General features: G+C 38.4%; 2 protein-coding genes across 2 annotated transcripts; one reads left to right on the plus strand and one right to left on the minus strand.

The window, feature by feature from the left end:
• Positions 1-4,887: 4,887 nt before the first annotated feature.
• On the minus strand, positions 4,888-6,363 carry LOC139192106 (uncharacterized). Its single transcript, XM_070813464.1, has 6 exons — positions 6,300-6,363; positions 5,969-6,180; positions 5,655-5,873; positions 5,495-5,587; positions 5,276-5,377; positions 4,888-5,154 (listed from the first exon to the last, which is right to left on the minus strand). Exons 1-6 carry the CDS (start codon positions 6,361-6,363, stop codon positions 4,888-4,890), a joined length of 957 nt encoding a protein of 318 aa, XP_070669565.1.
• Positions 6,364-8,083: 1,720 nt separating this feature from the next.
• LOC103418592 (protein OBERON 4-like) lies at positions 8,084-13,260 on the plus strand. The gene is made up of 2 exons (XM_008356700.4): positions 8,084-11,736; positions 12,480-13,260. The coding sequence occupies exons 1-2, from the start codon at positions 8,520-8,522 to the stop codon at positions 13,037-13,039; spliced, it is 3,777 nt and encodes a 1,258-aa protein (XP_008354922.3). The 5' UTR covers positions 8,084-8,519; the 3' UTR covers positions 13,040-13,260.
• Positions 13,261-14,746: the final 1,486 nt, after the last annotated feature.

The raw sequence follows: 14,746 nt of genomic DNA on the forward strand, positions 1-14,746 counted from the left end.
AAATATGATAGAAGAAAATAGAAGAAGTATGATGAGGGGATTGTAATTTAGTTTGCCTTAATTGTTTGTTGCGGTCAAATATAATATACAAGCAAATATACATAGTTTTTAAAGTTATTGGGATCAAGGACAACCAATAATCTCATGGTGGCTCCGCCACTACGTACATAATTATGCATTTTTTGAGGTATTAGTACAGTGACGTACCATTTTGATCTTAACAAAAATAAGGAATCACAATCCTGGAATATGGACAAAAGGAAAAAAAGAAAAGGGGATCGAAATGGTTTGGTTTTGATGAGTTGAACGGGGCATTGACTCACTCCCTGTCAGTGTCCCACGCTCATTCGGCTTTTCGTTCTTTGTTTCTTGTAGGACATTGGAGCAAGCAATGGACAAAGAGCTTTATTCCAATCAACCAAACAATTTTGTTGCTTAAAAGAACGGCTTTCTGTGTTTTGTTTAGTGGCATTGCATGCAAGATTAATATATTAAAATTGGAGTTGATTCGTGTTACCATTTTTTTTTTACATAATTTTTAACATATATTTTTGAGCTCATTATGTAATATATTTTAACTATCCAAATCGTAATATTTTTAGAACATCATTCATATATTATTCTTGCAAAAAATGAGACAAATTTAAAACCATTAAAACATTCATTTGTAGTGAAAAAATTGGCGAATACAGTTCTACTAAGAAACCTAAACCCTTAATCCAACAGTCATATATTTTCAAATTTGAGTGCGTTTTGATAGACATGATATTTGAAGGGAAAACCTAAAAAATAGACGGTTTAGATAATTTAAAATACATTATAGAGTGAACCGCATAAAAACATGTACAGAAAAAGTAGTGTCACCAATCCGTGTCAATTAAAATTTGGCTAAAATCGTTTTCAACTGCTACACAATAACGTTAGAAACTATTTTGCATGTTGACTATCCTCCACCTGAACAATTGTTTTAAATGTAAAGAGATAAAGGACTATTCACTATGTCATTCAAAATTATTATATTGTTGTGGAATATATTGAAGGGAGTTTTAACGAAACACTCAGTACTATTCCCATAAATTATGTAATTTCCAACACTCCATCTGCAAGACTCAAATCAATGAAGCAATTCCAAAATTTTCATTGCTTGAAAGAATGGCTATTGTTTTTAGGAACAAAAGAAGAAGAAAGAAATGGCTATTGTTTCAATTTTACGTAGATCCATATATATATATATATATATATATGAAATTGTTATTGACACTCTAAATTCTCATTCGGCACTCTAAATCTTGAACAAGTCACTTGTGGCTCTCCTCACTCGAGTTCGAAGCTCTCCCACCTTCTCTATTTCCCCTCATGACCTCACCTAACCATCTAAATCTTACCGTCTTCTTTTTATTATTAGCCAAAATAAAAGTTTAATTTTGGAAAAAATGCACCTGTACTTCAATTAATAAAGAGGAGAAAAACTTTAATATGATAGTTGTGACAGTCCGTCCCGGACGTATATATTAATTATCCTCGAGAGCGTGGGAATTTCTATTATACCCTTGTTATTATTGAGTTGTGTGTGTGTGTATTAACTAAGGTTTTGGACCAATAGGTTCTATCCCTTATTATTTGGACCTAATTAAAACTAAAGACTTAAGGTTTTGGTTGGTTAACTGCAAACTGGACCACACACACATACCCTCCCCTTATTCTGTTGACTCTCTCTCCTCCCTCTCGCATTTTCTTCCATGTCTGTACAATTGTATGGACAAACCTTGAACCCTCCATTTCACGCACAAATCGAGCTCGTGGTTAGCATCATCATCTTCATCTCATCGTCACGCCCTCATCTATACCATATTTAGAACGTGAAGACCTCATTTTCTTGAGAACCCGAGAACCTAGTTTTGGGTCACTGTTTATGCACTTGTGTTATCGAAGATTTTAAGCTATAGTGAGCTTTAGGACATCTTTACGAAGCTCGGAGAAGAAAAACGAAGTGAATTGGACGTCAGGAAGTCGAGTTTGGCGAGTTTCAAGTTTGGCTGGATTATTGAGGTCCCTCCAGCGAAATCCCATGGATTTCAAGGCTTGAAAGTGGTAAGGTTTTGTTCCTTTCGTCCTAAGCTTCATTTTGGTACAAAATTCATGAAATTTGGTTGAGAAATGAGCGGGAAATGAAGATTTGAAGTTTTTCAGTTTTCCGACGATGGTGTCGGTCACCGGAGTTCGAAGGTTGAAGACGACATAATATTCTAACGGCGTCAGGTTAGTTTTAATGGAATATGCTGCTTTTTGACAGAATATTCCCTAACGCCGTTAATGATTCTGTTAGGCGTGCCAGGCACGTGGCCGCGCGTGGGGGCATATCTGGCAGTGTCCTTGCTGCCGTGTGGGGCATCGAAAAATTTTTCTAAAAATATGGGGGTGTTTCTGAGGTTGAGTAGGTCATGGTGGTATATTCAAATGCCCCATTTGAGCATTGTATGAGAAGTTATTTCATAGTTTTGTGTATGTGCTTTAAATAACATTTATTCAGTTATTTTGCATATAGGTGAGACCTATCCTGGGGATGACCACCATCAATCGAGGCTTGGGGGCTACGACCCTTCGACATACCAGTGAGTGAGCTTTTGGTTTTCCGTATGTACCTATATAATTGAGACTTTTCCCAAAAAATGAATTTGAATGATTATACGTTTTGAAATGCCATGCAAGTACTTTAGGTGTTAGTGCTTTTGGTCTTTTGGTTTGCACCCCGATTTTAGTGCTCTCGCCCAAAGTTAGGGCACGGTCTTTCACGTGATGTTCACCTCCCGCACCATATGCTCATCTTGGATCCAAGTTAGGTGTACAGGCTTGTCGTACATACCACTTTAGGTGGTTCCGACTGGTAGATGACCTGCGATTATTCGCACAGCCTTCACGTGATCGTAGCACTAAAGCATATTTATTTTACACCTAGTCTTGTCGTACAGACCACTTCAGGTGGTTCTGACTCGTGTGCAAGATTTGATTTGATATGATTGAGATTGGTTATGAGCTATATACTCAGCCATGCAGATTCAATTAGAGGGATTTGGCTGACACGATATTTGTCATTGATATATTGAGATACTTTGGCATGATATACTTCTATGGATTTTCATCTTGAGTATGATTTCCGATACAGCTTATTATTATTATTATTATTATTATTTTTCTGGGAACTTATACAGGTTTTTGGGTGAGGGGTTAGAACTTTTGAGACTGAAATGATTTTGAAAAACTTTGTTTTTGTCCACTTACACTTTCTGTTTTGCGCCCCTCCAAGTTTTAAGTAGAAGTGCTTTGGTGGATCACGAGGATTTTGACGGGGGTTATGACAAAACATCACCATGTATGATCACCGTCGGGTGTTGTATTATTAGTACTTGTCCTGCTTGACTGCACTTAGGCTATTTATGCTCTGGTTGTGCATTTCACACTTAATCTTGCGCTAGCACCTTATCTTATCTAGTACTCTAGTTGATTTGGTTTTTGTTTATTCGTAATTCCTTATATCTCTATTGCTTCCGCACTGTGCACATGGCTACGTTACCCTTACGTGACGGCCAACATGCCCTGATTCAGGTCGGGGTGTGTCAATAGTTCAACTACTCTCTCAAAAGAATGAGTTTCTCCATTATCTATATTTTGTATTGTTGGATTCTATGATTAATATGACTTATCGAAGGTTTTCTTGAAGAAGAGTCAATTTGTTTGATTCATACAAATGATTAAATACTCTCCAAATCGAATGATTTTTTTTTCTTCATAATGAATGTCTTGTTCATTTTGAGAAAATTAGCCTCTTACCACATACTACGTATATGACAATTGACTCTTTTTATTGTTGTTAAAATTTTATTAATTTTAGATATTATTGTTCTTTTATTAAAATGAATTTTGAGAAATAACAAATGTAATAACCTAGGTGTGGGTTCAAAAAACCGAAAAAAAAAAAAATCAGACTGAATACATGAACCGAAAACCGAAATAAAACCGAACCAAAAAAGAAAAAACCAAACCAAACCAAATCTTATTGGATTGGTTTTAGTTTTGGAGGTTTGGAAACTGAACCGAACCGAACCGAATTCATATACACTTTATGAAGGTATGTCCATGATGTTTCTTTTGTGAAACTTTGTTGCTAAGTTTGAAACTAAGCCTAGGGCTTTTTCAAGGAGCATATTTGGTTCAATTAGGGAGGACATTTCATTGGTTATGGAGGAAAGTTTTAGAAGGCTTTGAAACTTGGAAGAGCTTCTCTATTTGTTTGCTTTTTGAATGGATACAGTGATAATTTTTCTTTGTAATTGAGGTTGTTGATAGAATATAATTGGTTTATATGATCTTGTATATGAACAACTACTTTCCCACTTTCTCCATTTCACTACTACAATATAGGCTATCACCGGCGAAGCAAATACTGACAATAAACCTAATTTCTGTCGGAAATTTGGCAAAAATCCGACATAAAACAATGTAATGTTGCATTTCAATAGCGACACTAATGCTTGCGTCACAAAAGGCCTTCAGTGTCGGTTTCATTGCTTAATCCGCCACTATATAGCGTCGGTTTAAAGCGACACTGACATTAGCGTCGCTTTAAACCAACGTACAATTGAACATTAATTATAATATATCCATAACATTGCGTCGGTTCTAACCGACATTCCCATAAAATTATAGAAATAAAATATACCTAAACCGACGTTATATAACCATTAAATAAATAAAATATTCAAATTTAGCAATTTAATTATAATATATAGCAACCCTGCTGTCGGATCTAACCGACATTGTCTTACAATTAAATAAATAAAATATACTAAACCGACGTTAGATAACAATTAAATAAAAAAATATTCAAAGTCAGCAATTTTCTTCCCTCATTCTCAACATATTATTTTCAGTCATCAGCAATGCCATTGCACTATTAGATGACCTCCTGGAGGAATTTGATGTAGAAGATGAAGAAGATGCATAGGACACCATATCAGGAGTCACCCCATGACCATACCCTCTGACTCTGTTATGAGTCTCAGGACCCATTGTATCAACATAAACACGGGTCCTAAGTTCTTCATTATCCTCTTGGCCCGACTCAATCAAATTTTGCAAATTGCCCTCCATGGTTGCCTTGCATTACAATTAAAAAAAAAAAATCAAACTATAGTAAAACAGAAAAATAAGTTATACATATTAAAAATTAATAACAACAAAAGATAAACACGAAAAAATCAACGAAAACATCAATTACCGCTGTACGCTCCGACGTTTCATCAATCCAACTTTTATCCTTTCGTGTATGACATTCACGGAAAATGGTTACTGGATCTGCCTCTTTCCCATGCTTGTTCCGCTTTATGAAAAATAAAGTTTCATACAAGCAATTTTTAGCACCTCATACTAAAAATAAAATGTATAACTATGTATTATTTAAAATTAATAACATATCTTTAAAGTGAACAATCCTTACAAATTCTTGCCGTTTTCTTGCAAAAGATTTTGTCCCAGTAGTATGGTTCATTGTTTTCTTTTTCCGATTAATCTTATTTTTCTCAGCAACCTCCTGACAAAAAAGGGGAATTTTTTAGGCAGATTTAAAGTTAAAACGAAATAAATCATATAACAATTACCCTAGTTTTTTCCTGATTCCAGTGTGCCACCAATGCAGCCCAATCTGCAGAATTCACTTCAGGAGGAGGGTGGCTGCGCTCCTCTTCTGCTCTTTCAGAATAATGCTCTTTTTTTAACTTATTTCTATATTCCTTATGTGCATGCTCAGCAATCTTAAGCGTCATATGACGAATTATAGGCATTTTCACAATATCAGCATCATCAAAAAAAATATTTCCCTGCATTCATAAAAAAATAATCAAGCCAACCAATCACTATTAAATTTATCGGTTTTGTTCTTCTATTTTCAAGGAAAAAAAAATTATATATATACCTTTATTCTATTCCACAAAACTTCCTTGACTTCTTGCTTAATCTTACGCCAATCCCTCTCCAACGGGAAATTTCTGTTGTCTCGTACCTCCGCTGCTACAAGTCTTGAAAATGCATTAGAATTATCACTAATGCATTTTCCGGACGAATCAAACGAACAAAGCTGTTTCGTCCATTTAGGAATTGAGGGTCCCCGCCTCCGTTGAGATGTTCCTTATTATAACATAAAAGAAGCAATTAAAAACACACAAACAAATGTAGATTTTCAGTTTAAACATAATACTAGTTTAAACACAAAACAAAACTGAAATTATAATAATTCCAAAACGAACCACCCTCGAACTCCTCTTCCATATGAAGTTCCTCAAAACGTTGTTCTTGACAAGAATTATCCATAGCAAATTTTAGTGGAATGAATATGGCTGAAATGAGGGAAAGAGAAATGGGAGAAGGGGAGGAAGTAAACGAGAGAGGGAAATGAAAGAGAGAAATGGAAGCACGGAAAAATGGGAAAGAAGGGGCTCAAATATGGATACAAGTTCAGCGTCGAATTATGAAGATATTACGTCAGTCCAAACCGACACTACCACTGACAAACTGAGACTTTTATACATTGCGTCGAAATATTTACATATTGCGTCGGTTCAAACCGACGCAATTCCTGACATGGACCAGCTACACCTAGCCTGACATAGGTTTACTTAAAAGCCTGACAGGCTTTTGACTAAACGCAAGTGGCGTCGAAATAGGAGAGCTTTGCGTCGGAATAGGGTGAGATTGCGTCGGTTTAAACCGACGTTACACTGACACATTGACTGTCGTATCAGTGGCCTCGAAAATGCAAAGATTGCGTCGGAATAAGATCGCTTTGCGTCAGAATAAGATATCTTTGCGTCGGATTAGTAAGGGATTGCGTCGGTTCAAACCGACGCAAACTTTGACATGACTGAAATAAGTTTTCCACACCATTTCCCCGTGCAAAAAAACCGGGAAAATTCCCGCCCACAATATTTAAACTAAACCGACGCAGATTACATATGCCGTCGGCTAAAAGCGACAGTAAGCAAGAAAAAAAAAAACGTTTAACCCTTCGTTAAAAAATAAGTTGTTATGTTATCTCATATAATATTTTAACATAAAAAACAACTTATAAATAATATTTAATAAAAAACAGAAATATAATTTACAATAAAATATCATCAAACACTAAGTGAAAGAACAAGGGGAGGGTATATAAAGACCCTCAATCCGTAGCTACAACCGACACTAAGTTTTAAAATATTTTAAAAAACTAAAATCTATGTCGCTCAGAACTGACGCAGGCTTTAAATTATTTAAAAACAATAATTTATGTCGCTTAAAAGCGACACTAATACTTTATGTCGCTAAAAAGCGACGCTATTATTTAAAATTATTAAAATATATGTCGGTTCTAAGCGACGTTAAATGTTTACGTCGGTTTAAAAGCGACGTAGACATTTTATGAAGCTAAAAAACGACAGTAAATCCGACGTCATCTTCAGTTAGTGTCGCAACTGTCTTATCCGTCACTATATTAAATTAAACCGACGCCATCCACTGACACTATAAGGCCCTTTTGTAGTAGTGTTTCCTTATTATTAATCTGCCAATGAAAGCCTATTTTCTAAATTTCATATTAAAAAAGATAAAGTTTTATAAAAAAAAAAAAACTAAAACCGAACTGAACAAAACCGAACCGAATCGAACCGAAAAAACCAAAGAAAATTGAACCAAATGAAACCGAACCTACTTCTATAATAACCTACAGTTTCACAGCGTTGATTTTTTTTTGAAATTCTAACGGTAGAAGGATAATTTGTTGCCATAAAAGTTTTACGCATCGTATGTTAATCTTCTAATCCATCAAACCTCCTAACATGGCTGTGTACACACCTTTTTCTACTTCATACATTCAAATACACTTAAGCTGGCAACAAGAAATTTTTCATTATGTCTCAAACGGAAGGATACACAAATTGTCAAAATATTAGACAAATTTTTTTATTCGATTATATCATGGCTACACAAATTGTCAAAATATTAGACAAATTTTTTTATTCGATTATATCATGGCGTTTAATGTACCTTCCCCTATGGTCACGAAGCATTGAAACTCTGACGCTGCCAACGAAGGGAGTCAAGGGACACATTCTTCAGTCTTCAATGCGTTTCCACGCAGTTTGCGTATCCAACTCTCTCTCTCCTGTCTCTCTTTCTCTCTCCTCATCAGTAGTTAAAGCTGCGTTGACTCAACGAAGCCACATTTTGAAATCCACACCTTCACCCACCCCCATTTTCCCCTCTTCCAATTTTACCCCTCTCTCTCTTCCCAAACCTTCCTTCCTCCGCCGGCTATCCCCTCTCTCTGCAACCCCAGCTCACTTTCCAAACAGCTTTCGTCGAAATCCCCGTCAATTCGACCTCCCTTATGGGCAAAGGCGCTCACCCCTTCAGCTCACATACAACATCGTAGCCGGTAGCTCTTCAATTTTTGTTTTTTTTTCTGATTTAATTTTTAATTTGGGGGAGAAATGAAGAGGTTGAGATCCAGCGACGATCTCGATTCCTTCAGTAAGGATCCGAATCCTAACCCGAACCCGAGCTCAAACCCCGGCCGGACCTCCTCCTCCTCTTCGCACCGGAGCTTCTACTACAAGCCAGATACTGTGCGCAAGGGTTTGCTCTCTTCGTCCTCCTCCGCTTCTTCTAAAGGGCCGGCTCGCTCCTACGACGATCGGGAACCGGCCGGCTCCGGCGGCGGATCCAGAACTGTCCGGAAGAGGACGGAGCACGAGTTCGACGGTTTCGATAGGAGGAAGGGGACCGATCGGTACAACAGAGATGGCGGAGGGTACGATCGTAATTTGACGCACCGGTCCGAGAGCTTCTCCGCGTCGAGGAGGTCGCCGGCGGAGTTTCCGAAAGGGTTTCGATCGGAGCGGGACAGGTCCAGGCGCGAAGGCAGCGGGAGCGGAGCGTTCTCGTGGCGGAGGTTCGGGAAGGAGTTCGAGGAGAGAGGAGGAGGGAAAGGGTTGAGGGACGTGAGGTCGCCGACGTGGTCGAATTCGAGGGATTCGGGGAGCGAGCAGTCTAGGGTTAGGTCTCCGGCGAGGAGGTTTAGGGATGGGAAGGGTTCGAAATCGGAGTCGAAGTCCAAGTCTCCGACTTGGTCCAAGGACTCGGTGGGGAGTGAGCAGTCGAAGAGTGTTGAGGTGAGGAAGAAGGAGACGGAGGCGGAGGCTGAAGAGATTCAGGGTGAGCAGCCAAAGAGTGTTGAGGTGAGGATGAGAGAGACGGAGACGGAGACGGAGACGGATGAGGTTCCGGTGGAGCAGCCAGAGAGTGTTGAGGTGAGGAAGAGGGAGAGGGAGACGGAGACGGAGACGGAGGAGGTTCAGGCTGAGAAGGGGAGTAGGAGTAGTAGTGAAATGGAGGAGGGTGAGCTTGACCCGGAAGCTGGAGCTGGTGGTGGAGGTGAGCCCCAATTGGGCCTTGAAGGGGGAGCTGAAACGGAAGAAGCACAGATCCGAATCGCGTCTTTGGTTACAGATACAGATAAGGTTGAGGAGAAAGCTGAGACTCTGGATAAACAAGAGGCTAGGGAGGAGAAAGGCGAGTCCTCGGATAAACAAGAGGTGAAAGATGCAAATAAAGGGAGTGTGTGTGAAAGGGAAGATGAGGAGGAGGAGAAGAAAGATGATGACTTACCAAATAGCGAGATCGATATGATTGATCAAAGCGGGAATGTGGAAGCTCGTGAAGATGAGGGAAAAGGGAGTTTCAGGGAAGGTGATGAAGAAGTGGTCGTGGAGATTCCGAAGGAATTGGAAAAGGAACCAAAGCAAGATAAGGGAATAGACCTTGAAGTGAAGGCGGAGGATGATGACGACGAAATGACAGAGTCAGATAAGGTGGTAACCGAGGATGAGGAGGATAATGAAGTGGTTAAACTGAATACGGTGGATATGAGTATGAGTTTGAGTCAGAATTTTAAGGATAAAGGTAAAAGCGTGGCCGTGACACCGGCCGATCTGGTGGATTCAGCTGAAGATGGTCGGTGGGCTGACAGAGAATCCAGAGAGCTGCTCACTGGCATGGAAAATGATATGGAAGGACCCAGCAGTAGGGGTTTCGAGTTGTTTTCGAGCTCTCCGGTTAGGAGACAGGAGAAGGCTGATCAATCTGGTGCTAGTATGAAGGATGAGAAGCTAGCACTTGAGCCGCTTGATCTTTCTCTTAGCTTGCCTAATGTTTTGTTACCCATTGGTGGCGCAGCTCCTGGTTCTCCTGACCAATCAATGAGTGTTCAGTCTCTAAGCAATACCTTTCGTACTAACTCTGATGGATTTACTCAGTCAGTATCCTTTTCAGGCTCGCAGTCGTTTTATCACAACCCTAGCTGTTCGCTAACCACCCAGAATTCGATGGACTTTGAACAGTCGGTTAAAAGTCGTCCCCTTTTCCAGGGAATTGATTGGCAGGCACTCGCTCAGAGTGAGGCTAAGGGTAAAGAAGTTCCTTGGCAGGCACTCACTCAGAATGATGCTAAGAGTAAAGAAGTCCCTTTGTATCAAAGAATCTTGATGAATGGAAACGGGTCTCAACAACAACAGTCTCAAGCATCGCAAGGCATTCCAAATGGTCAGTTGGGCCAAGGGCAACAACATCTTAGACATCCTGAAGGAAGCCCTAAAGTGGCGAATGGAATGGAAAGGCAGCTGAGCTTCCACAAGCAGTTGTCAGGAGGACAGGCAAGGAACCATGAGGATGTTAGATCACCTTCAAATAGCGTTGGATCTCATGAAATGGGATCAAACTATAGTTTTGACAGGAAACGACTAATGAGAGAGAAAAGTAGTGGTAGTTTATATAGGACTAGCAGTCAGAAGGAACAAGAGCAGTTTCTCATTGGTGGAGCTGATTTTGTGGAGACAATCGTTGCCAGGATTGTCTCTGATCCCATACACGTAATGGCTAGAAAGTTTCATGAGATGACAGGACAATCCGCTTCATGTGTGAAGGAGACCATTCGCGATATGATGTTAAATATGGATAAGCGCATGCAACTATTTGCATTCCAGAAGGCACTGCAGAGCAGGTCTGATATAACCATGGAGATGCTACTAAAGGCTCATCGTGCGCAACTTGAAATCTTGGTTGCTCTGAAGACTGGTCTACCGAATTATCTCCAGCCAGAGAATGGTGCATCATCTTCTGATTTAGCTGAAATTTTTCTGAACTCAAGATGCAGAAATCCTTCTTGTCGGAGTTTGGTGCCTGTGGATGAATGTGATTGCAAAGTTTGTTCGCAAAAGAGTGGTTTTTGCAGTGCATGTATGTGTCTTGTGTGCTCAAAGTTTGACATGGCCTCAAATACATGTAGTTGGATTGGGTGTGATGTTTGTCTCCATTGGTGCCATGCGGATTGTGCATTGCGGGAATCTTATATTAGAAATGGACGCAGTGCTACTGGATCCCAAGGGACGACTGAGATGCAGTTTCATTGTGTGGCCTGCGATCATCCTTCTGAGATGTTTGGCTTTGTGAAGGAGGTTTTTCAGAATTTCGCAAAGGATTGGACAATGGAAAATCTTGCTAGGGAACTTGAATACGTTAAGAGAATATTTGGTGTCAGCAAGGACATGAGAGGGAGAAGACTTTATGAAATTGCTGATCAATCACTGGCAAGACTGGTAAACAAGTCTGACCTTCCGGAGGTTTACAGTTATGTCATGGCTTTTCTCGCGGGTAAGTTATTTGTTTTATCCGAAACATTTAATGTTTTGTTCTTACGATACTTTTTTGGGGTTATAATCTGCGTTGTCATAATATCATTGTTTAGAATCATACCTTTTTTTCTAATGAACATTCAATGCAATATATTTTCTATCTGCCATATATTTGTTTTTAGTAAAAAGGATGTTTCATGCTATTGAGGGTATAAAAGAACAGTCATTTTCATAGTTTTTGTAAGATGACTTACCTTGCTTCCGTTGGATTTTTCTTCGGGAAAATGGCTTTGTTATCTTTTGCCTCGTGAAATCTACAGATGCTTCATTTCTCCATGGTTTACAAGATATCGATGTTACATAGAGATTTGGATACTTGGGAATTGCTGTTAATAAAAGTTTTTAAGTTGTGTACTTTGTTTTGACATGTATGGAAACCTTTTGAAATGTTGACGCTACTTAATGTGTTTGGCCTGCTTGAAGCTTCGTTTTTTTATTCTGGGTTTGGGGATTCAGTTTGATGGCTGGCGTAAAAGCGTCTGTATCAGTGTCTCTGAACTGCTTTTTTTATGTGAGAATATTAAGGGGAAAGAATAGTATCGAGTATTACGGAGTATATAGCATGAGTACACAATGCCGAAGCAGAAACTCATGGCTTTGTTGAATCTCAAAGCTGTGCCTTTTTGCTCCGTGTAGTAATCCTGTGTTTAGTTAAATGGAAACTGTAAGAGTGCTAATAAGTCCTTCACTTTTTTGTTGCAGATGCCGACAGTTCCAAGCTAGGCAAAACACCCGTTTTATCGACAAAGGATCATAGTAAAGTTAGCAATGGGATTGCTGGGCCAAGCCAGGAACCCGCATGGCTGAAATCAGTATATACAGACAAGTCCTCTAAGTTGGAGACTGCAGCAAACATTCATCCTAGCTTTAACTACGATCAGCATGATAAACGCCTTATGGAGATGGAGTTTCACACAAGTGCCCAAAAAGAACCTCTTTTCGATGAGCTGGAGAGCATTGTGAGGATCAAGCAGGCTGAAGCGAAAATGTTCCAAACACGAGCAGATGACGCAAGAAGAGATGCCGAGAGACTTAAACTCATAGCGATGGCAAAGAACGAAAAAATTGAAGAGGAATATAGGAGCAGAATAGCAAAGCTGCGCTTAGTCGAGGCAGAGGAAATGCGCAACAAGAAAGTCGAAGAAGTACAAGCTCTAGATCGAGCCTATCGTGAATACTCCAATATGAAGATGAGGATGGAAGCAGATATAAAGGATCTCTTGCTAAAGATGGAAGCGACGAAGCGGAACCATTCCTTGTGATGGGCAGACGAAGAGGAGTTCCGATGTGGCGGGTAACCGTAACCTTGGCGTGCTGATAGTTTTATGTTGTACCTTGTAATGTAGTGTTTTTATAGCTTCAATTAGGTTTTGTTCTTCAGAGTTTCTGTTGTATTTGTTTCATGAACTACTAACCAGAATCTGTACAGAGAGATTGCCTCGTCTTTTTTATTTTGGTATGAAGCAGTGTTCCTATTTATGAATTACGGAACCAAGTTTCGTTTTAGGGTAGTGATTTTTACTCTCGTTTTCTCATTCCACTCTTCCCTGCTTTTGCTCGTTGATTGATTTTCTTTTGATTGATTCAATAAAATGATTAGGAGAAAAGGTGAGTGCGAAAATTACTTTTCTTATTTACCATATGGCTTAGGAACCACAAGCGGCATGTCGTATGGGTATGAGGTTGCGCTGCTGTTATAAACTAAAAAAACTAATGAAAATGATTTAAAAACTTTGAGTTTTAATGATAAGAGTAAAATAAAGGGTAAAATAAATAATATCAGATTTAATTTTTCAATATAAAAATATAATTTTTCATTAAATTGAACATTACAGTAGATTTTTAGTTAAAATTCTCATTAAAGTACGAAGTGGAAGGATTAAGTTTTTAAATTGAAAAATTAAATCTGGTATTAAAATAAAGGGAATGAGAGATTAGCGGAGACGTAGGGGATAAGAAGACCACAAACGTCAACGCAAAGGACGCTGAACTTTGAAATTTGGATTTTGTTTCTTTCCATTTTATTATTTTTTAACAACATCTTTGACAATGTGAGTTTAAATTTCGTCAATAATTAATCTAACATCTAATGTAATAAAATCTGTCGTTTGATAAAAAAAAAAGTATTATATTCACTTTTTGAGATTTTTATTTATTTTACATTCATCACCTTACGGACGAAATTACTCTTGTAGGTAATTATTTTAAAACTGAAAATGAAAACTTCATAAATAAATAAATCAAATTAAAAAAAAATTACAATGAAACATTAGATTGAACTTAAACAAATGAAAACTTCAGGAGTGTTTAATGTAATGTTTCAAACTTAAAAAGATTTTGTAAAAAATGATAAACTTCAGGAGTGTTAGTGTATTAATCCTTTCTGAATTTAGAATCGTTCCTTTTCTAAAACATGGAATAATGGATGGTAATGTAACTAAGAGATTCCGGATATGTTTTATATTTAAATCCTACATTTTAAATTATAATTTCCATTATTTCCTATTTTGTTGGTGAATTTGAAAGAACACCATGACCATTTTGAGTTGGAGTCAAAGCCTTGTGTTTGTTGTGCGTCTGGCCGAAGGACAATGGTTATTTCAGCAATACTTACACCCCAAGATCAAAAGTAAAAGGAAGTGGAGGGGGGGAGAAAAGACTAAGAAGGATTGCCAACGACTCCAAAAGCCAAAAGACAAGATGACTTTCTTAGTTTTTCTCTTCAAATGGCTAAAGTTTTTTTTTTTCATCATTTCATGTAGGTCCCATGAATTATATGACCTACGAATGATTTTTGCACTCTCTTTTCACCTCTCGTACATCCGTTTATTTAACATTTAAATTAAAAATATTGAAAAGAAAATCTAAAGATAAAATTACGATGAAAAAAGGAGAATGCGAAAATCCCCAACTTCACACTTGCTACAAAAGTACAAAATTCCCCATGAAAGATATTTCTCACATGTATC

Source organism: Malus domestica, chromosome 02, assembly GCF_042453785.1.
Source record: "Malus domestica chromosome 02, GDT2T_hap1".
Lineage (NCBI taxonomy): Eukaryota > Viridiplantae > Streptophyta > Magnoliopsida > Rosales > Rosaceae > Malus > Malus domestica.